This window comes from Bombina bombina, chromosome 4 (genome assembly GCF_027579735.1).
Source record: "Bombina bombina isolate aBomBom1 chromosome 4, aBomBom1.pri, whole genome shotgun sequence".
Lineage (NCBI taxonomy): Eukaryota > Metazoa > Chordata > Amphibia > Anura > Bombinatoridae > Bombina > Bombina bombina.
The window spans coordinates 115,249,896-115,272,149 of record NC_069502.1 but is presented as its reverse complement, the minus strand read 5'-3'; the positions used below and the strand labels follow the sequence as shown (position 1 = coordinate 115,272,149).

General features: G+C 38.8%; 1 protein-coding gene across 1 annotated transcript in view; it reads left to right on the top strand.

Annotated features, from left to right (window-relative positions):
- LOC128656945 (24-hydroxycholesterol 7-alpha-hydroxylase) overlaps nucleotides 1-22,254 on the top strand; it is a 360,073-nt gene that overhangs the window by 61,892 nt on the left and 275,927 nt on the right. Inside the window, exons 5-6 of the mRNA XM_053711138.1 lie at nucleotides 1,052-1,145; nucleotides 1,769-1,864. Coding sequence (XP_053567113.1) covers nucleotides 1,052-1,145; nucleotides 1,769-1,864 — 190 coding nt within the window. The remainder of the gene's footprint in view (nucleotides 1-1,051; nucleotides 1,146-1,768; nucleotides 1,865-22,254) is intronic.

Sequence of the window (22,254 nt, the reverse complement as noted above, 5' to 3'; positions counted from 1 at the left end):
TGTCCCTTAACCCTTTAAGGACACAGCTTTCAGTTTGCTCAATTGTTTTATGACGGAAAAATTCCGTCATATGTCCTTAAGAGGTTAAAATGTCCTATAAGCATAAAAACATATTTCAGATGGTACATCACACCTGTGAGGGCATCACATTTCACATCACAACAACAAAGGAATTGTTACAGGCTACGCCAAGAGGGGGGAACATATATACACGTGGTTGGAAGGTTCATATAATTTGGAATAAATTGTCGGAGTTATTAAGTAAGCTACTAAATGAAAATATTTAGTTAACAGCCTTTCAAGCTCTTTTGAATGATAGGATAAAACCTTTTAACTCGGCGATAAACACATTTATTAGAATTCTACCATAATTTGCATAGCCAGGTATTGGAAGGTGGGTACACCTACATGGTCAGAAGTCATAGACAAAATCATTCATATATACACAATGTCAGAACTGGCTTCCTGGTCACAAGGGACTAATGATCATTTCCAAAATATATGGTTTTACTGGATCACAATGGTTAAAATTATGCTCTGTAACGACCATGTCAGAACTCCTGATGCTCATGTACTTATTTAGAAAAAAATAATTCTCAACTACATCATATTGTAATAGATATATCCCACAGTCTGGCGAAGTCCATAGAAATCCCTGGTGTGTGTTTAATTGTTCAATTTTTTTTATATTTGTTTTTTAATGTTCATTTAAGGAAATAATTTTTCCTTTCTCTCTATTTCTGAAGTCTTTTAGTCTCACACACCTAATATCAATAATTTTATAATATAGTCTTGTGACAAGGGGAAGGAGGCTCCCTAAATAAATGAATAGGTGGGGGAGGTTGAGTTAAAGCTCTCCACCAATCTATCAACTTAGCACGTTGTATTTAATACCATGTTATGATCTTGAGTGTGAGACAATCTTAATATCTGCTAATTTATTAATCTGTGCTTTTAAAATTGTTTGCAATTTATATGGATACATTTACACTTTAATGCTAGCCCCCCCCCCCATGCACTGTATGAATATTTTTTATTATTTTTATTACAGAGAATGGTCTCAGTCCAAACATTGGCTTTTGAATTTATTTAAAAATATTGTGGTTGAAGCTGAGCAGAAACAACCTTTAGAAGAAAATGCAAAGGTAAGTATTCCACTTTTACTTAAATTGCAGAATTGTGTGTTGTCTGTATAACCTCATAACCTGTTTATTATGTTGTAGTTTTTAGCTAATGAAGAGGTGGCAGTTTACGTACAATAACGAAAATAGCAGCCATATGACAAATGACTAGCATCAGACACATGTTGTAAATACCCATACATGATTAGTTCTGCCAAAACTGCTAAAAAGAGCTGGAATTTATTAATATTCTATACATTTATTAATATCATATACCATTTAATATAAATTATTTCAGAGGTCTGCAAGAGATTCTGTTGGTCAAACTACCTCTCACTCACTGTATAATGGGGTGAGGTGAAAACGCAGCCTCAAAATGCGCTGGAATGCTAAGCTCCTTATGCGTTACAGAGCAGGGACCTTTTAAATGTGATTGCCAGGATGTCGTGCCCCTTTGTAGTGTCCCTTATTGATTTAAGTTAGGGTTTATTATACTGCTATTATGTTCGTTTTTATAAAATGTATTTACAGAGTTGGTGACCATGTGTGGAAATTGCCCCATATTTAGGTATGCTAGGGGCTGAACTTTTTGTTCATCGTGTTCATAGTGAGAAATGCTTGACAGCTTTATAATTAATATTTTCCAGACCATATTTCAACATCTACTGGATACATTAAATGGAAATTCTACGTACAACAACAGCTTGTTACTTCTTTGGGCATCACAAGCCAATGCTAATCCAGTAAGTATGAACACGCAAAAAGAATCAAATGCAAATGTTCTAAGTATTTAAACCTCTATTATGTCAGGTCTCAGTCTCCTACAAATCCCAGATTATAGATTTAAAAGTTAAGTTAAAGGTCAATGATGATAATTATTAAAGGTTATTGGCACAATATGCACTTAAAGGGACAGTAAACATGTTGAGATTTTTAATAAAAAGGGCAAGATTACAAGTGGAGTACTATTTAACTCTGACGCTTGATTGTTAACTGCTCTAGAAGTAAGCTTTTTTGATCGCGTTGGATTGCGCTCAGTAAACTGTTTTTGCTTGCTTGCTAACCTGATGCGCGTAAAAAGCAAAAACAAGAATATCGCGTGCGTGCTATCGTATTCCCCCATAGAAGTCAATGAAGCAAAAAAAAAGTGGGGGAAAAACTCTATTCGTGCGCAAACCCAATCACATATCTTCAATTGCGCTAACCCGGCATGAAAATATGAATATTTCACATTCCAATGTTTTCACATAGAATAATGTGTCCTATTTATTCATTAATACACAATTATATATATATATATATATATATATATATATATATATATATATATATATATATATATATATATATATATATATAAAATGTGTTTTTTTTGCATAATATATATATTTATACCTATATATATATATATATATATATACCGTATTTATTCGAGTATAACGCACAAAATTTTCTACCAAAAAAAGAAATCAAAGTTTGGGTGCGCGTTATAAACGAGGGCTGGGGTGGGGTGGCAGTGGCGGCTGGTCCATTGAGGGCGCAGGCGAATTGTGAGTTTGCACTGCGCCTTTTCCGGGCTGCAGCTGCTCACTGTACGCGAGGGCAAAGAAAAAAAAACGTCCCCTCGTCGCGTACAGTGGGCGGCCCGAACTGGGGGTGAGAATTCTTATTATCCGCTGTATGGTCGCCGCTTCATTTCCTCGCCTCGCCCACACGTTACGGTAAGCATTGCTTTTGTACAATTCAGTGTTTTGCGTACCGTAATTCAGTGTTCTTCATATTTTAATTGATATACTGGTACCCGTTAGATGGCAACTCAGGGTATAAACAGATGTTCCTGCCAACTGGGACACTGATGAAAAATTAACTCGAGAAGAATGGGAACAACTCTTTAGTGTATCTGATGATGAATCTGACTTTGAAGCATTTTAAATAAATATTGTTACCGGTAATTTTATTTCGGTATTGTGTTTATACCAGTTTACGTTGTCAATAAATGATTTTTATCATGGCCGCACGTGTTCAACAACATTTTTTTGTCAATTACAATGCTTGGTGTGAAACAAAATTTTATACCGATTTTTAATTGAAAATTAGGGGTGCGCGTTATACACATGTGCGCGTTATACTCGAATAAATACGGTACAGTATATATATATATATATATATATATATATATATATACACAGTCATGGCCAAAAATATTAGCACCCCTGCATTTCTGTCAGATAATGCACCACTTCGCCCAGACAATTGTTGCAATTACAAATGTTCTCATATTTATTTATTTTGTTTGTATTGATATGACACACAAAAGTGGAGGAAAAAAAGCCAAATCTGACACATTCCATGCAAAACTCCAAAAATGGACTGGACAAAATTATTGGCACCTTCTCACAATTGTAAGAAATAATTGCATTCCAAGTTTGTGATGCTCCTGTAATTTGTAATTAAACTCACCTGTATCAATTAACAGGTGCTGACAATATAGAAATCGTACCGGCAACCAGGTAAAATGGTGAAAAATTACTCAACCTTTCTATTGTGTGTCTCTGTGTGCCACGCTGAGCATGGAGAAGAGAAAGAGCAGCAAAGAATTGTCTGAGGATTTGAGAACAAAAATTGTGAAAAAGCAATGGATAATCTCATGGTTACAAGTTCATCTCCAGAGATCTTAATGTTCCTGTGTCCACTGTGCGCAACATTGTCAAGAAGTTTACAGCTCATGGCACTGTAGCTAATCTCCCTGGATGTGGACGAAAGAGAAAAATTGATCAAAGATTGCAACAAAGGATTGTTCGAATAGTGGATAAAGAATCTCGATCAACTTCCAGATAAATTCAAGCTGACCTTCAGGCACAGGGTAAAAATGTGTTGACTTGCACTATACGTCGCCATCTGAATGAAAAGGGATGATATGGTAGGAGACCCAGGCGGTCCCCATTACTGACACAAAAAACATAAAAATGCCAGATTGGAGTTTGCCAAAACTTACCTGTGGAAGCCAAAATCCTTTTGGGAGAATGTGCTGTCAATAGACGAAACAAAATTACAGATTTTTGGTAAAGCCCATCATTCTACTGTTTTCAGAAAAAGAAATTAGGCTTTTGAAGAAGAGAATACAGCCCCTACTGTCAAACATGGTGAAGGTTCACTGATGGTTTGGGGTTTCTTTCCTGCTTCAGGCACTGGATGTCTTGACTGTGTGCATGGCATTATGAAATTCGAAGATTAGTAAAGAATTCTGTGGTGCAATACAGGGCCCAGTGTGAGAAAGTTGGGTCTCCGTCAGAGGTCATGGGTCTTACAGCAGGACAATAACCCAAAGCACACATCAAAAAGCACCCAGAAATGGTTTAAGACAAAGCGCTGGAGAGTACTGAACTGGCCATCACTGAGTTCAGATCTCAATCCCATAGAGCACCTGTGGAGAGATCTCAAAACAACAGTTGGGAGAAGGAACCCTTCAAATCTGAGAGACCTGGAGCAGATCCAAAATTCCAGTAGAGAGATGTAAGAAACTCTTTGATGGTTACAGGAAGCAATTGACTTCAGTTACTTTTTCCAATTGGTGTGCTACCAAATATTAAATTTGAGTGTGCCAATAATTTTGTCCAGTCCATTTTTGGATTATTGCGTGGAATGTGTCAGATTTGGCTTTTTTTTCTCCACGTTTTTGTGTCATACCAATACAAAGAAAATAAATAAACTTGAGAATGCCTTAACATTTGTAATTGCAACAATTTTCTGGGCGAAGTGGCGCATTATATGAAAGAAATGCAGGGGTGCCAATGTTTTTGGCCATGACTGTATATACATATATATACATGATTATATATATATATATGTATACTGCTTGTTAACTTCAACTGTGATCAAGTGATCACATTTACTTTCAACTTGTAATATGAGCGAAAAACCTGATGTGCACAAACAGTTGCGATAAAACCACTTTAAGCTCATGCACAGCTGTTAGTGTGCCACTCGTAATCTAGCCCAAAATGTTTAGTTATGTGAAGTGAAACAACTTTGCATTATACTGTAATTTTGCCCCTATTTATGTAATTTTGCTTTTATAATTTAGTATTTTCAAATTTGTAGAACTTCAAATGCACCCTGACTTCTCGAGGCCAACTGTGCTACATATCTGTCCCTAATTGACTTTAACTGATAGCAACTGCAAAATAGTTTACATTATAAGTTGAAAGTTAAACTTTTGCGCGTGAGTGAAGCGTGACCCCACTAACTTCTTCAGCCCATAGGTTTTTTTCCTCTGCGCTCTCCATTCAAATCTGATACTTATCGCTTGTGCTCTAACCCGACATGAGTTATTTCACATTCCAATGTTCTTCACATACAGGAAAATGTTATTTTAATTTTAAATACATATTTCTATCTATCCCTATAAATCTATGTATAGATGTATATTTTATATTACCATTATCATATATATATATATATAGAATACTAGTAGAGAAGGAGGGCACTCACAGGACTTCATACATAAGATAATCTTTTATTGTAGTTGTAACATAAATATAGTGTCGACGTTTCGGCCTTTTCTTAGGCCTTCTTCAAGACAAATTTCATAATCTAAAAGCATAAACAAAAAGAATATGATAAAATACATTACCAAAATGCAATGTCCAAGTATACACCAAAGTGTGACCCTCCACCAGGAAAGACCATAATAACCCAAGTGAAACTTAAAAAAGGCTTCAACTAAGATAAAGAAGACATGACATCCAGCTGCCAAGGGAGACGTGAGAAAAGGAGAATGGAACAGAAAATAGAAGGAAAAGAAGGCGAATATGGATGAAAGTGTAACAAAAAGAAAAAGAACCACATTTGGAACTACCATAGTCCACATGGTACAAAAGCTTCCCTTATCAGTAATATGCTATAAAACACCTATTGGCTAGCTTATATCATTGTACTCTAGCATAAGAGTTAAAAACCATAGTAATAATTCGATTGATAGACTTAATAGTGTCGGGACAAAAAGCAAAAAACTCCAAGACCCAAAATTATACAACTCACCCCACATTCCAGCGTCTATACGTCTACCATAGAGAAAACAATAAAGTAATAACATCCATATCCCTCATGGAATCAGTTTATGTTGGAAGATATATTTTGTACCACATCCACACAAGAACAAATTCAACTATAAACCTACCAACCAAACAGAGCAAGAATTAATCTATATATACAGTATAAGTGTAGTCCTATGCCCATGCCCACGGGCCACCCAAACCGTTATCACGCCTCCATTAGGAAAAATAACAATAGCGGTGCGTAAAAAGCCAACTATGATCCGTCATACAGTGACGGCAGTAAACCATAATAGCTAAAATTAACCGCTAGAATAACAAACCTCACAAGAAGCCTTATAGGTATCACTGCAACATCCCCGGTAAATTTACATCTTATCACAACCAAACACTTGTAGAGGTGAAGCAGCAGGAACGAAGTTGCCTAGTGGCCAGAGGACTACGAAAGGTGATCCATAGGAACTGGCCGCTCATAATTGGAGATAAATCGCTACCGTTCAAAGAAAACCCTCCTCCTAGGGTGGTACATAAAAGTGGACAAAGCCTCAAGTCATATCTGATGAAAACTGACCCCTGGAAGAAAGAAAGAACTTGGCTAAAACCCCTTAAAAATGGATGTTATAAATGTGGGAGCTGCGTGACCTGCAGCTCCCTCATCACTGGTGAACGATTCCACCATCCTACCACCAATAAGAGCTTTGTGATAAGGCACAGATTGACTTGTACATCTGATTTCGTGGTTTATCTACTGTCTTGTCCATGTGGACGGTTCTATGTGGGCAAAACCATCACCCCGTTTCGGGAGAGACTTGCCAACCATAAGAGCGCCATTAGAGCAGCCCTGAAAGATGGCCACTCGGACCAGCCTGTGGCAAGACATTTCCTGGAGCAATGACATGCTGTATCTACCCTTAGGGCTATGCTCATTGATAGGGTGGCCCCCTTGAAACGGGGGGGCAACAGGAATTCAGAACTCCTCAGGAGTGAAGCCAGATGGATCCATAGACTGAACACACTTGCTCCAAATGGCTTAAATGCTAACAATGACTATGCTTTATTTTTCTGATGATCTAATGTAATTGTTATCTATTAATTGTCCTTCTGCTGTGTCTGGTTGTCTTAACATTTCTAGCCCCGTATTGGCACTTGTTCACCTACTGCTTGCCTTCTTCTTGGAAGTCTCTCTTTGTTGGACACATTTGACGTGGGTGTTGGGCCTCTGTGGTTTCCTTCTATTCTAAGGTTTCTGCCTGGTGTGCACTACTACTATTACTGACGGACCTGTTGATCGAATTTGTGGCCCTTTGACGGATATTTGTATGGCATAGGCGCTTTATGACACTATGTTTGGTTTCATATTTGGTTGGTCTTCTGGATCACTCTGATCCCAAGTTAGGGGGTTCAACCCCACCTTGGGGTGTGGGTGGTTGCGATTAGCAGGTGCTTTTCTCCACTACTTAACACATGTAACTATATGACTAGATGACCTTGCTGTTTGACATCTGGTTCCGTGGTTGCAGGTTCCCATATTGTGTCGTTGAACACTAGGGTAACATGTCTGACATGGTATGCCAAACATGTGGCCGGAGTATGTCTAGTATCCTGCCTACACAGTCACTTTGGTCGTTTTAATTAAGTTTAAAAATGCGGTTTTGGGTTCCTTTTTTGTTTTGGTAGTTGGACACCCGTGATATGTTTGACACCTGGCCCCTCTGATTGGAACAGTCGGGGGACGACTTTGTTCTATGAATTGTGCACCGAGTTGAGATATTTATTTGTATTGACATAGCTTCCCTTTGACATTGTGTTTGTGGGACCGTTACCAGGGGTTGTGATTTGAGCAGGGTTAGCCACTTTTTACGTACGCAGTGAGTATTACTATGTATTCGGCACTGTTACGCGACCAGCCGAGGTGTGTCAGCGGCGTGTGATCTGATTGGCCTCTGCTGGGGGCGGGCTCGCCCCTTTTTAAAGGCTGAATTCGCGGCTGTTTTCCATTTATGATTCTGTCATTCTAGGAGTACTACGCGGACGCTGTGTTCCGCACGAGCTAAGGTAAGAAGGGCTGTGGCTCATGTTGTGGCTCTTTAACCCTATACGCTGTGGCTGTTATCATATGAGCTTATTTGTATGGCTAAGTGGCTCACTGACTCGCTACGGTTTACGGTAGTGATAGGATGGATATTAACATGGCTCAGGTTGGGGTTCTTTAATCCTAAATGCTTACTGCGTCTGTTAGCGTGTGGGTTAACTATTATGGCTAATTGTTGTACTGATACACTTCTGGTTTTGGTTGTGATAAGATGTAAATTTACCGGGGATGTTGCAGTGATACCTATAAGGCTTCCTGTGAGGTTTGTTATTCTAGCGGTTAATTTTAGCTATTATGGTTTACTGCCGTCACTGTATGACGGATCATAGTCGGCTTTTTACGCACCGCTATTGTTATTTTTCCTAATGGAGGCGTGATAACGGTTTGGGTGGCCCGTGGGTGGCGCCCACTATGGTACCTATTGATTGTCCTGACCTTATTTCCCACATGGGCATGGGCATAGGACTACACTTATACTGTATATATAGATTAATTCTTGCTCTGTTTGGTTGGTAGGTTTATAGTTGAATTTGTTCTTGTGTGGATGTGGTACAAAATATATCTTCCAACATAAACTGATTCCATTAGGGATATGGATGTTATTACTTTATTGTTTTCTCTATGGTAGACGTATAGACGCTGGAATGTGGGGTGAGTTGTATAATTTTGGGTCTTGGAGTTTTTTGCTTTTTGTCCCGACACTATTGAGTCTATCAATCGAATTATTACTATGGTTTTTAACTCTTATGCTAGAGTACAATGATATAAGCTAGCCAATAGGTGTTTTATAGCATATTACTGATAAGGGAAGCTTTTGTACCATGTGGACTATGGTAGTTCCAAATGTGGTTCTTTTTCTTTTTGTTACACTTTCATCCATATTTGCCTTCTTTTCCTTCTATTTTCTGTTCCATTCTCCTTTTCTCACGTCTCCCTTGGCAGCTGGATGTCATGTCTTCTTTATCTTAGTTGAAGCCTTTTTTAAGTTTCACTTGGGTTATTATGGTCTTTCCTGGTGGAGGGTCACACTTTGGTGTATACTTGGACATTGCATTTTGGTAATGTATTTTATCATATTCTTTTTGTTTATGCTTTTAGATTATGAAATTTGTCTTGAAGAAGGCCTAAGAAAAGGCCGAAACGTCGACACTATATTTATGTTACAACTACAATAAAAGATTATCTTATGTATGAAGTCCTGTGAGTGCCCTCCTTCTCTACTAGTATTCTATGCATACCACTTGAGGATTGCACCCAGGCACTGGAAACATTGATGTGGAAGGAGTGCTGGGCCACCGGCTACCACATATATATATATATATATATATATATATATATATATACATACATAGAGAAATGCACTCACAGGAACGAACGTCCAGCTCAATACCATTGTTAGCCTGTTCTATGGCGATTTACCACCTGGGTGCAACTTCTTTTAGCCCAGCAATGCTTTTCACAGAGTAAAACTTTCCTGTAGTATATCAGTCTGATCCCGCCTATTACGGTCAGTCCAGCACCGAAATACCAGGCAATTCTTCTCTGAACAAGGAACACAGCAACCCCAGACGATCGTTTCGGCCTTCATTGGGCCTCGTCAGTGAGGTGTAGCCACATTCCTCTAAGCACACTGAGCAAGGAGTCCACGTCTGGTTACCCCTTTTTCCCTTAGGGAGACTAAATACATACATAGAGAAATGCACTCACAGGAACGAACATCCAGCTCAATACCATTGTTAGCCTGTTCTATGGCGATTTACCACCTGGGTGCAACTTCTTTTAGCCCAGCAATGCTTTTCACACACCTCACTGACGAGGCCCAATGAAGGCCGAAACGATCGTCTGGGGTTGCTGTGTTCCTTGTTCAGAGAAGAATTGCCTGGTATTTCGGTGCTGGACTGACAGTAATAGGCGGGATCAGACTGATATACTACAGGAAAGTTTTACTCTGTGAAAAGAATTGCTGGGCTAAAAGAAGTTGCACCCAGGTGGTAAATCGCCATAGAACAGGCTAACAATGGTATTGAGCTGGATGTTCGTTCCTGTGAGTGCATTTCTCTATGTATGTATTTAGTCTCCCTAAGGGAAAAAGGGGCAACCAGACGTGGACTCCTTGCTCAGTGTGCTTAGAGGAATGTGGCTACACCTCACTGACGAGGCCCAATGAAGGCCGAAACGATCGTCTGGGGTTGCTGTGTTCCTTGTTCAGAGAGGAATTGCCTGGTATTTCGGCGCTGGACTGACCGTTATAGGCGGGATCAGACTGATATACTACAGGAAAGTTCTACTCTGTGAAAGGCATTACTGGGCTAAAAAGCTGCACCCAGGTGGTAAATCACCATAGAACAGGCTAACAATGTTATTGAGCCAGTTGTTCGTTCTTGTGAGTGCACTTCTCTCTGTATGTATATATATATATATATATATAGTTGTACAGACAAGCACTCCAGATAACTTTTGGTGCCCAGGGTGCAACAGAAAATTGCATACAGTTCAAAGAAGAGAGTGCACTCACTGGGTCTTTTTGCAAAGTTTAATGTGCAAATGTAAACGTTTTCGGGGGTTTAGCCCCTTCCTCAGACATACTCTATTTATTTAATGTGCACGCTCTTCTTTGTACAATATATATATATATAAATAGAAAGTGTTTTTTTTCTATGTGTAGAACATTGGAATGTAAAATATGCTTTAGGTCTGCACGCTTTAGGTCTAATGCTTTGTCGGGTTAGAGCACATGAAGAATGTTAAGGCACGTTATGTAAATATTAAATATAAAATATAATAATTATGAGTAATTATTATAGATACTATAAAAGATACAGATATAAATGCTATGGTTTTTTTTTAGAATATTTTATGACATCAATAATAATTATTTACTTTAATTATTAATATTTTTTAATATTTTATATTTAATAAGTAAATAACTCATGTCGGGTTAGCACAAATGAAGAATTAGGGCTAGATTATATATATATATATACAGTATATATACATGCACTTTTCATGCACTCACTCCCTTAGCCATAGCTCATCCGGTGCCTGGGTGACTCCTTAAACCACATGTACAAAGTATTCCAAGAAAGGGCACTCACAGGACTTGACAGTAGAAAAAACTATCTTTATTTCATACAATTCATCAAAGTGTGTCAGTCAACGTTTCGGCTATGCATCTAGCTTTTTTCAAGACAATCTTAAAACATGATAAACATACACATATTAATACATAATATATAGACATTGTGACCAAAACTCATAAATATGTTATCACCCTAATATAATCCAGTGTATTAAAAAATGAGAAATAGAACCATATATCCAACATGACTCTCATGCTTTATCTAAGTTAACTAGAAAATTATTAGTAGTGTCTATTAAATATTTCTATCGCAAAAATACAAAATTAAATTTTGTTATAGTGGGACTCAGCTAATGAGAAATATATCACTATTTGTCATTAGATGCAGGACACATGCAGGACACAGCAAAGACGGTACAACTCGATTTTATTGTAGAGCATGGAAACATACATCTGGTAGCATTGATCTCACTAACTGCGACACAGACAAACGACCTAAGCCCCGCCCCCAATCTGGTGACGTCACTTCCTACTCTCATCACATCTTTCCCCTTTTCAAAGGACAAAGCATACATTTTTTTTCATTTGAATATAACAAATAATAAGGTATACAACAACAGTTTTGTATAGTATAGAACACATAACAAGTTACATAAAATATAAACATGAATTACATCCTGACTTGAACATCGGGGTAGACTACCCTAGTCCACAGTGACCATGGGATTTTTCTGCCCATACTTCCGGTCACTGTTCTAACTAAAGTTAATCCCGATATCGGGCCGGAAGTTTCACCACTCTTCCGCTTGATGTAACTCTACATGAACTGTCCTCTGATACAGAAGAAGGTAATTGAGAGTCTGCTGGAGGCAAAGACATATCCCCGCTGTGATCTTGCTGAGGGGAAGGCACTCCTCTTAAAAGAGGCGATCCCACCGGCGGTGGTACTGAGGCATCCAGTTCCAAACTCTCAGGTACAGGCTGAAGATGTTTTTGATTTCGACGTGTAACTGTCCCTCCATCAGTAAGGACTACATAAGACCTTGGTTCTGGAGAGTGTCCAATTTCCGTAGCAGGTGTCTTCCATTTCTTCTCATCATCCAGTTTAATTCTGACACTTTGCCCCGCATTCAGCTCCTGGCTGCAAGGGCCTCACAGAATGTCTCTTGTCGTAGAAGAATCGATATCCCCTTTTTGCCTCTTCATCCCTCCTAAGGACTTTGTCCCGAGGAATAGAGCTAGTTGGCTGGAAGACACCCACAGAGGGTAAGGTGGTGCAAATCTGGCGTCCTAGCATCAGCTGTGCCGGGCTAAACCCCGTGGCTTGAATAGGAGTCGCCCTATAGGACAAGAGGGCCAGGTACAGCTCAGATTTCTTCAAAATGAATTTTGTTGTTTGAACTGCCCTTTCAGCCATTCCATTGGCCTGCAGGTAATGTGGACTTGACGTGGAATGTATAAAATCATATTCCCTGCTGAAAGAACTGAACTCTGTGGAAGTGAACTGCATTCTGTTATCACTCACCAACTCCATTGGTATGCCCCACCGAGTGAACAAGCTCTTGAGACGAGTGACAATGGCTTGACTTGTGATTTCATTCAAAGGTGCAATTTCCAAATACCTGGAATAGTAGTCGATCACAACTAGGAACTTTTTCCTGTGCAGTTCGCACAAATCAGCAGCTATTTTCTGCCATGGGCCTGCAGGCAACGGAGTAGAAATCAAGGGCTCCCTTCTCTGAGTAGGCCGGCGTTCCCGGCAAAAGGCACATTTAGACACATGGCTTGCAATGTCGGAACTAATTCCAGGCCACCATACAGACGTAGCTGCCCTTTCTCTGCACTTTGTAATGCCTAAGTGGCCTTTGTGAATCCTGTTTAACATCTCCTGCCGCATGCTAACAGGAATAACAATGCGGTCCTGGAACAGCACCAACCCATCCAGCTCCGTGAGCTGCGACCTTTCTGACTGGTAAGAACTTAAAGACATCCAGGCTGCCCGACTCTCGGGCCAACCTTCTTTTATGTACTTTATAACTTCTTGAAGGTCTGTATCTAAATATGTCTCTTTCTTTATTTGTTCTAGCTTCCCTGAAGAAATGGATTTGGAGGCCAGAACTGAATCTACATACACTTTCACTTCTGGTTCCGTTGAAGACTCTTCAGCAGCAGCCAGCAGGAGCCTGGATAGTGTATCTGCCACCACCAGTTGTTTCCCTGGCACATGCACTGCCTGAACGTTGAATCTGAGCAGCCTCATTAGAAGTCTCTGGCATCTTAGAGGTGTTTTGTCAATATCATAGGAATTGATTAGAGGGACTAGCGGTTTATGATCAGTCTCCAGACTAAATTTCTCTAAACCCACTAGGTAACACTGAAAGCTCTCACAGGCCCAAACTGCAGCCAGGCACTCTTTCTCAATTTGGGTGTATTTTGACTCAGCAGCCGTCAGTGTGTGTGAACAGTAGGCGATGGGCTGTAGTTTGTTTTCATTCAGCTGCAGGAGGGCGGACCCTAACCCATAACTGCTCGCATCAGCACTAACCACAATCTTTTTGGAAGGGTGGTAGAACACCAACACTGGGGCAGACCCCAGCAGGGACTTGACCTGCATAAAACATTCTTCCTGTGAAGGTCCCCAGACCCAGGCAACATCTTTCTTTAGCAACTCTGTGATAGGGTGTAGTATTGTGGATAAATCTGGAAGGAACCTGCCCACATAATTTACAAGGCCCAATATTTGTCTCAGCTCATGTACATCTGAAGGATTTTTCATCTGTTCAATAGCACAAATTTTCTCGGGGTCTGGCTTGATGCCATCCCCATTGATGATATGCCCAAAGTAACATAACTCAGCTTTTCCAAAATGGCATTTCTCTTTGTTTAGCTTCACCCCGGACTCTCTGATAGTCTGCAGCACACAGGTCAATCGCTGGTCATGTTCCTCCAATGTAGACCCATACACTAAGATGTCATCCATGACGACTGCCATGCCTACGTGGTCTCTTAGGAGAGAACTCATTTCTCTTTGGAAGATTTCAAGAGCAGAAGATATCCCAAAGGGGAGTCTGCAAAAACAAAACCAACCTACTGGTGTAATGAAGGTAGTCAGTTTACGGCACTTTGGATCTAGAGGTATCTGCCAGAAGCCACTAGAAGCATCCAATGTTAAGAAGAACTTCGTCCCCGCCAATTTCGGAGCTATGTCTTCAAGTGTCGGCAGCACATATCTCTCTCTCTCTTCACCGCCTCATTCAGCCTTTTCAAGTCTACGCAGATGCGTACCTTCCCGTTTTTGTTCGCAACGGGCACAATGGGGGCACACCAGTCAGTTGCTTCAACAACCTCTTCAATAACCCCCATATTCTTCATACGCAGAAGCTCCTCTACTTGAGGCATGAGCGGGAATGGAATTCTTCGGGGAGTGGTAATGCTGTATGGGACTGCGTCACCTTTAAGTGATATACGGACTGGTTTGCAATTCAGTAGGCCCAATTCACCAAACATATCTTCTGAGATCTCATTCACTCTGGCCACTAGGCCAAACCACATGCTGCTTTTCTGCTATTATATAAATATGTATTAAAGGGACAGTCAACACCAGAATTTTTGTTGTTTTAAAAGATAGATAATCCCTTAATTACCAATTCCTCAGTTTTGCATAACCAACACAGTTATAATTATACACATTTTACCTCTGTAATTACCTTGAGGCCTATTTATAAATCATCAAATATGCTACATTCGCCGGCACCAATACGCTCGCCTAACATCACGGCCGCGGACCTGAATACGCTCTCCTTATTTATCAAAAAAGCTGTCAAAAAGTCGCGCACAAAGTACGGGGCGATGAGCAGCGGACTGTTGTTAACTGACAGTCATCGATCTCGCTGCTATTCGGCTTTTTCCCAACTTTATTTATACCCTGTCACTAAACACTGCCACTATACTAAAATGTTTAACCCCTATCCCGCCTCTCCCGGAGCCCACCGCAACTAAATAAAGTTATTAATCCCTATCCCGCCTCTCCCGGAGCCCACCGCAACTAAATAAAGTTATTAACCCCTATCCCGCCACTCCCGGACCCCGCCGCAACTAAATAAATATATTAACCCCATCCCGCTGCTCCCGGACCCCACCGCAACTAAATAAATATATATTTACCCCTATCCCGCTGCTCCCAGAGCCCTCCGCAACTAAATACATGTATTAACCCCTAAACCCCTGGCCTCCAACATCACTATCACTTACTAAACCTATTAACCCCTAAACCGCCAGCCCCCCACATCGCAATAAACTAAATTAAGCTATTAACCCCTAAACCTAATAACCCGCTAACTTTACATTAAATCTCATCCCTATTTTATAATACATTTAAACTTACCTGTAGAATTAAAATAAACTATATTAAACTATTAATTAACCTACCCTAACTATTATCCTACTATTACATTAAACTATATTAAGCTACTAATTAACCTACCCTAACTGTTATACTAAAATTAAATTAAGCTACAAATTAAATTAACTATATTACATATTTAAAAATCTAACCCTACTCAGATTATTTAAATCTACAATAAAGAATTACTAAATTACAAAAAAATAACAACTAAGTTACACAAAATAAAAAAAATACTAAGTTACACGAAATAAAAAAACTCTAAGTTACAAAAACAAACAAACACTAAATTACACAAAATAAAAAATAAATGATCAAATATTTAAACTAATTACACCTAATCTAATAGCCCTATCAAAATAAAAAAAGCTCTCCCCTAAATGCCCTTTTCAGGGCAATGGGGAGCTTAGGTTTTTTAGATTTGGGGGGTTTGGTTGTGTGGGTGGTGGGTTTTACTGTTGGGGGGGGTGTTTGTATTTTTATTTACAGGTAAAAGAGCTGATTTCTCTGGGGCAATGCCCCGCAAAAGGCCCTTTTAAGGGCCATTGGTAGTTTATTGTATGCTAGGGTTTTTTATTTTATTTTGGGAGAGCTTTTTTTTTTTTTTTTTTATTTTTTTATTGAGGCATGACAATGTGAGAATACAATCTTATACAATAATGTCAAAAAAAAAGAAATACAGACAGGAAAAAGAATACAAGCAGGTTGACATGCATTAGTATATCATCAAGCAAGATCAAGCAGAGATATGCCAAAACATTGCAAACTTTTTGTCTGGATTAACAGAAAAAGAAAAAAACAAAATAAATGAAGCCTCTTATTTTCTATTATTTGTCAATATTCTTATACATCCTATATCTTCAGGCTAAATGGTAAATAATATCTGCCTAATGCGACCTATTTGACCTGGGAGTGGGGAAGGGGGTGCGGGGAGAAAGGAAGAAAAAAAAAAAAAAAAGGGGGGGGGGGAATTATTTTTTCTTCTCTTTTTCCCCTCCATAAATAATTTGAGGAAATAAGGAAAAAAATTTAGTAGGAGGGAGAGTTTTGAAGGAAATGTTCAGGGTCTAACTATTACCAGAGACCTAATAGGACTATCTCTGAATGTCTAAAGGGATATATTAGTTGATTTATTTCTTCTGGAGTAAATATCTTAATGAAGGCCGACCATTTTTGGAAAAATGAAACCACCTCCCTTTCAGAAGTTAGAGATACATCTATTTGTTCAATAATACATTGCTTTTTCATATAGTTTTTAATTTCCTGGATGCTAGGTATTGAGGAGTCTCTCCACTTTCCAAAGATTAAATTTCTTGTTGCCAGAATTGCCCCATTCCTAATTTTTATTTGGTCTAAGTTTGTTGTAGGTTCTATAAGAAATACCACCATTGCCACTGAGAGAGAGAGAGTTGAGAGCTTTAGCACATTAGTTAGCCAAAATTCTACTTTTTTCCATAGTTGTCTAATTCTCGGACAAGACCATATCATATGGACTATGTCAGCAGCCGGAAGAGAGCATTTGGGACATATGTTAAATTCATAATTGTGCCACTTAAACCCTTTGAGTGGAGTATAGTATGTTCTATAAAGTAACTTGATGTGTGATTCCCTCCAATTTGCGGATAGTGTAGTCTGGGCTACAGTGGCTATAGATTTTCCCACCTGTTCTGCCTCGATATCTAAATCTGGTATTAGTGAATTCCATTTTAGTGTTATCTGCTGGAGATTAGATTCTCCATCTTGACTTATCAACAGATCATACCAACATGATATAGAGGATAAGTCATTTTTAGCCAGGATGGGCCAATTATCTAACTTCCCCCATGACCAAGACCATCCATACTTCTCCACAAGTGAAAAAAGGTAATGTCTAGCTTGAAGGTAAGCAAAAAAATCTTTATTGCTTATGTCAAATTCCTGTTTCAACTTTTCAAAAGTTTTAATCGATGGAGTACTTTGTTCAATAAGTTGAGTCAGGAAAAGGAGACCCTTTCTTTGCCACATTTGAAATACTAATGTTTGAGTACCTTCCTGGAATTCTGGATTACCACATAATCCTTGGAATTTTGGAATAGTTAGATCAATATTTAATTTGCGCCCTAATTTTTTCCAAGCTTGTATAACCATATATATTGATTGAAGACCTCTCACTTTTTTCGGAATTAATTGAATTGGGCAGTGAATTAAAGCAGAAGGATTATAAGGGAATATAATACTTTTCTCCAGACTATTATTAGTAAAATAGTCCTTATTTAAGATCCAATCTATTGCGATGCGCGAAAGAAAAACCAAGCTATATTTACTTAGGTCTGGGAGAGCCATTCCTCCATACCTCTTAGGTAGATAGAGTTTATTTAGAGAAATTCGAGGTCTTTTACATTTCCAAATAAAATATCGCAATGCCCTATTTAAGCTTTTCCAGTCTTTGACTTTTAAAATCACCGGGATATTTTGAAGAGGGTAAAGAATTTTAGGAAGGAGGACCATCTTGAACAAAGCAATACGTCCTGATAGAGATATCGGAAGATTTTGCCAGTTTACCATATATTCTTTAATTCTAGCCAGGATGGGAGAAATATTAAGAGTATACCACTCTTGTGGATTGATTGAGATATGGATCCCTAAGTAATTAAAATGAGTCAAGACTTCCTTGAAAGGTATCGTGCTAATTGAAGCCTCATTTTTCCTGACCCATAATAACTCTGATTTAGAGATATTAAGCTTATAACCTGTAAAGGATCCAAATGAGTTAGTAATCGAGATTAACCTTGGAATGTTAATCGCTGTATTAGACATATAGATTAATACGTCATCGGCGTATAGAGCAATTTTTGGTTCTACTGAACCAATTCTTATCCCTTGTATCATCTGTCTGATTTTGAGGGCTAGTGGTTCAATCGCTAGATCAAATAAAAGAGGTGACAGCGGGCACCCCTGCCTTGTACCCCTCTGAAGGTTAATTAAGTTAGACTCAAGTTTATTGATAGTTAATCTAGTTGTAGACTTAGTACAGAGATTATTAATAAAAAGAAGGAAATTATCCTTAAAACCAAAACGTAATAAGGTATTATTAATGTGCTGATGGAAGACAGAATCAAACGCTTTTTCTGCGTCTAAGGCGATAATTGCTATATCAGATTGGTCTTGGGGCAGATCTTCAGAACAATTATGAAAATAGTCAAGGACTAGGAATAATTCCCTAACTTTAGCAGCTAGATTGCGCCTGGACAGAAAACCCGCCTGATCTTTATGAATGAGATCTCCCATTACTTTTTGGAGTCTTTTAGCTAAGATGGATGACAATAGCTTGTAGTCCGTATTAAGTAAAGCGATAGGTCTATACGACTCTTTTTTCAAGGGGTCTTTCCCTGGTTTCAAGATTAGTGTTGTAATAGATGCTGTGAAAGATAAAGGGATAGGTTTAGTATTTATAAAGAAATAATTGAATACTTTTCTTAGGTGGGGGGTTATAATTGGAGCAAGGAGTTTGTAAAACTCATTAGGGAGAAAGTCTGGGCCAGGTGCTTTATCCAGGCGGGCTTCTTGAATTGCCGAGATGATTTCCTGCTCAGAAATAGGGGCATTGATTCCACTTACTGCTTCCTCGTTTAAAACCGGATGATCAAGTCCTTCCCAAAAAAGTTCTGAGGCTTCTTTATCTGATTCCCTAAACGAATAAAGATCTCTATAATAAGTGAAAAATTCATCAATAATCTCTCTTGAATTTTGAAGTAAATTTCCTTGTTCTAAAATCGAATCAATAGTAGAATTTCCTTGTATGTTCTTAACTAAATTTGCTAATACTTTTCCTGCCTTATTTCCATGCCTGTAGAATTTGGCTCTAGTTTTATAATCCTCTTGAATTGCAACATGCATTAGAAAATTATCTCTCTCTCTCTTAGCAAGGGCGTACCTCTTCCAATTTACTGATGTTGGTTGAGATAGATATTTGCTATAGCTATTAGTGAGTGCCCTCAGTACTTCGTTCTCCCGCAGAGTCGCCTTGCGCTTATAATCGGCCATGTATGCAATAATTTCCCCTCTCATTACCGCCTTACCAGCTTCCCATAGTATATTTGGATCCTTGACAGTGTCAGCATTTATAGTAAAAAATTCAGACATTCTAGTTGTCAACCATACCCTAAATTTTGCGTTTTTCATTAAAAACTTAGGGAAGAAAAAACGATGTGTAGCTGATTTTTTTTCGTTTAATGGTATTTTTAGTGTTATTGGAGCATGGTCTGAAATAGTGACTTGCGATATTTTCGATATAGTGCCAATTCTCAGCACATTCTCAGTGACTAGGAATAGGTCAATTCTAGAGAAAGATCTTACACTTTTAGCTTTACATGTAAACTCCCTTCGATCCGGGTTTTGAGTTCTCCAGATGTCTTTAAGAGCTAGATTTTTAAATAAAGTTTTAAAAATTTTGCCTTCAAGCCTATCTCTTTTAGCCAAACCGTTATTGAGTTTTTGCCTGAGCCTGTCTATCTGTGCTCTTGGGGTCATGTTGAAGTCCCCTGCTAGAATTATATAACCTTCTCCTATTTGCAAAATTTTAGTTTGTAGGAATTCCCAGAAACTTCTATCAAAATTATTAGGAGCATATAGGTTGCATAATGTAAAAATATAATTAACCATTCTTAGTTTTAAGATCAAAATTCTACCCTCTGGGTCTATATATTCTGACAGAATTTCATATGGGTTTTTTTTTCCTAGGAGAATGGCTACGCCTCTCTTTCTGCCTATGCTTGGTGAGAAGAACACTTCATTTACCCAGGAGAATTTTAACTTTAGGGTTTCTTCCGCGTTTAAATGTGTCTCCTGGATAAATGCGATGTCAGAGTTAAGTTTCTTAAGTTGAGAGATTATCATCTTCCGTTTCATTGGAGTTGAAACCCCTCCAACATTCCAGGACGATAAAGTCAAGTTTTTTATTTTAGACATTCTTTACATTTTCCCTTTCTTAATTTCTTCGCCTTCCCCTCCTTTGGGATGATAATATCCTCTGAGAATTAAAGGGAGAGAAGAGAAAAAAAAAAAAAAAAAAAAAAAAAGGGGGGGGGAGGGGGAAGGGGAAAGGGAGAAAGGGCCTCCCCGCACCCCCAGCACCACTGCCGTCGCTTTTCAATGTTGGGGCCTGAAGGATAATAAAAAAAAATAAAAAAAAAACAGAAAACCATCAAATACCAGAAACTCTTATGTAATGACGACATCGGCAGGAGATACAATCTTAATCTCATATCTAATTTAACATCATGGTGCGTATTACTTAACACATTTTTCTGCATAAAATTTTTCTGCCTCTGCGGCAGCTTCAAAAAAGTGCACCTGACCCTGGAATTCTACTTTCAGCCTAGCTGGGTAGATGACCGTAGCAGAGAGACCCTCCTTGATCATTCTACCGCAAATTGGGGAGAGCTCCCTTCTTCTCAGGGAGGTTTCGTAGGCAAAATCTTGGAATACTAAGATTTTGTTCCCATCTAGTAAGATAGGAGCATTTTTACGAGAAAATTGTATGACCTTGACCTTATCCTGAAAGTTCAGGTATTTCACAATTATAGGTCTAGGTCTTAATCTATCACTCGCTGACAGGGGAGGTCTCCCCAATCTGTGGGCTCTTTCTACCGTTAAGGGCAATATTTCTTGAGGGATCTTTAGAAGTTGAGGTAGAGTTTCGGCTGCAAACTTCACTAGGTCTGTACTCTGGAAAGATTCTGCCACTCCGATTATTCTGATATTGTTTCTTCTAGACCTATTTTCTAAGTCCTCGATCTTATTCTGTAACTCTTTCAGGGCTAAAGAGTGTGCCTGTACTTTAGTAACTTGTGCATCTGAATGATCTTCAAGATCAGACACCCTTTGCTCTACTTCTTGAATCCTTGTTGAAAATTGCTTAACCTCCATAGAGAGTGCATGCAGGTCTTGCTTTATTTCCATTCTGAGGGAATCAAATTTGGGGTTTAGGGCTTCTAGGATGTCTTTAACAATTATTTGGGAGCTAATAGCCTCTTTTGATTTTACAGAAAGTTCAGGTTCTGGATGTAATTCAACTGTAGTTTCAGTTGTATTTTTATTTCTCTTGTCTCTGGGTCTGGAAGCCATGGTTGGTGAAAATTTTTTAAGGTGTGTCAGTGAGTTTAAAAATTTATCCATATGTGAGTGAGCAATTTAAGAAAGAAAATTTCTGTGTTTCAATCCACAAGGAGAGATCCCCCCCTCGTGCGTGCTTTATTAAGTGCTTATTAGGGTGATAGTGAGAGGAGAGAGAGAAAGAAAAAAAAAAAAAAAAAAAAAAAAAAAAAAAACCCCACCCCCCAAGGAAAAGGGTGAGGGTAGATATTTGTGGAAAGGTAGGTGAAAAGTGCGGGTGAGGGGGAAGGACCCCCTAAGTGAGAAGGGAGGTAGGTGAAAAGGGGGGGGGGGAAAGACCCCCTAAGTGAGAAGGTGTCTAATCAAGGATGGTGTTAAGACCAGGGTTCACAATCCCAGAGGACAGAGGATTG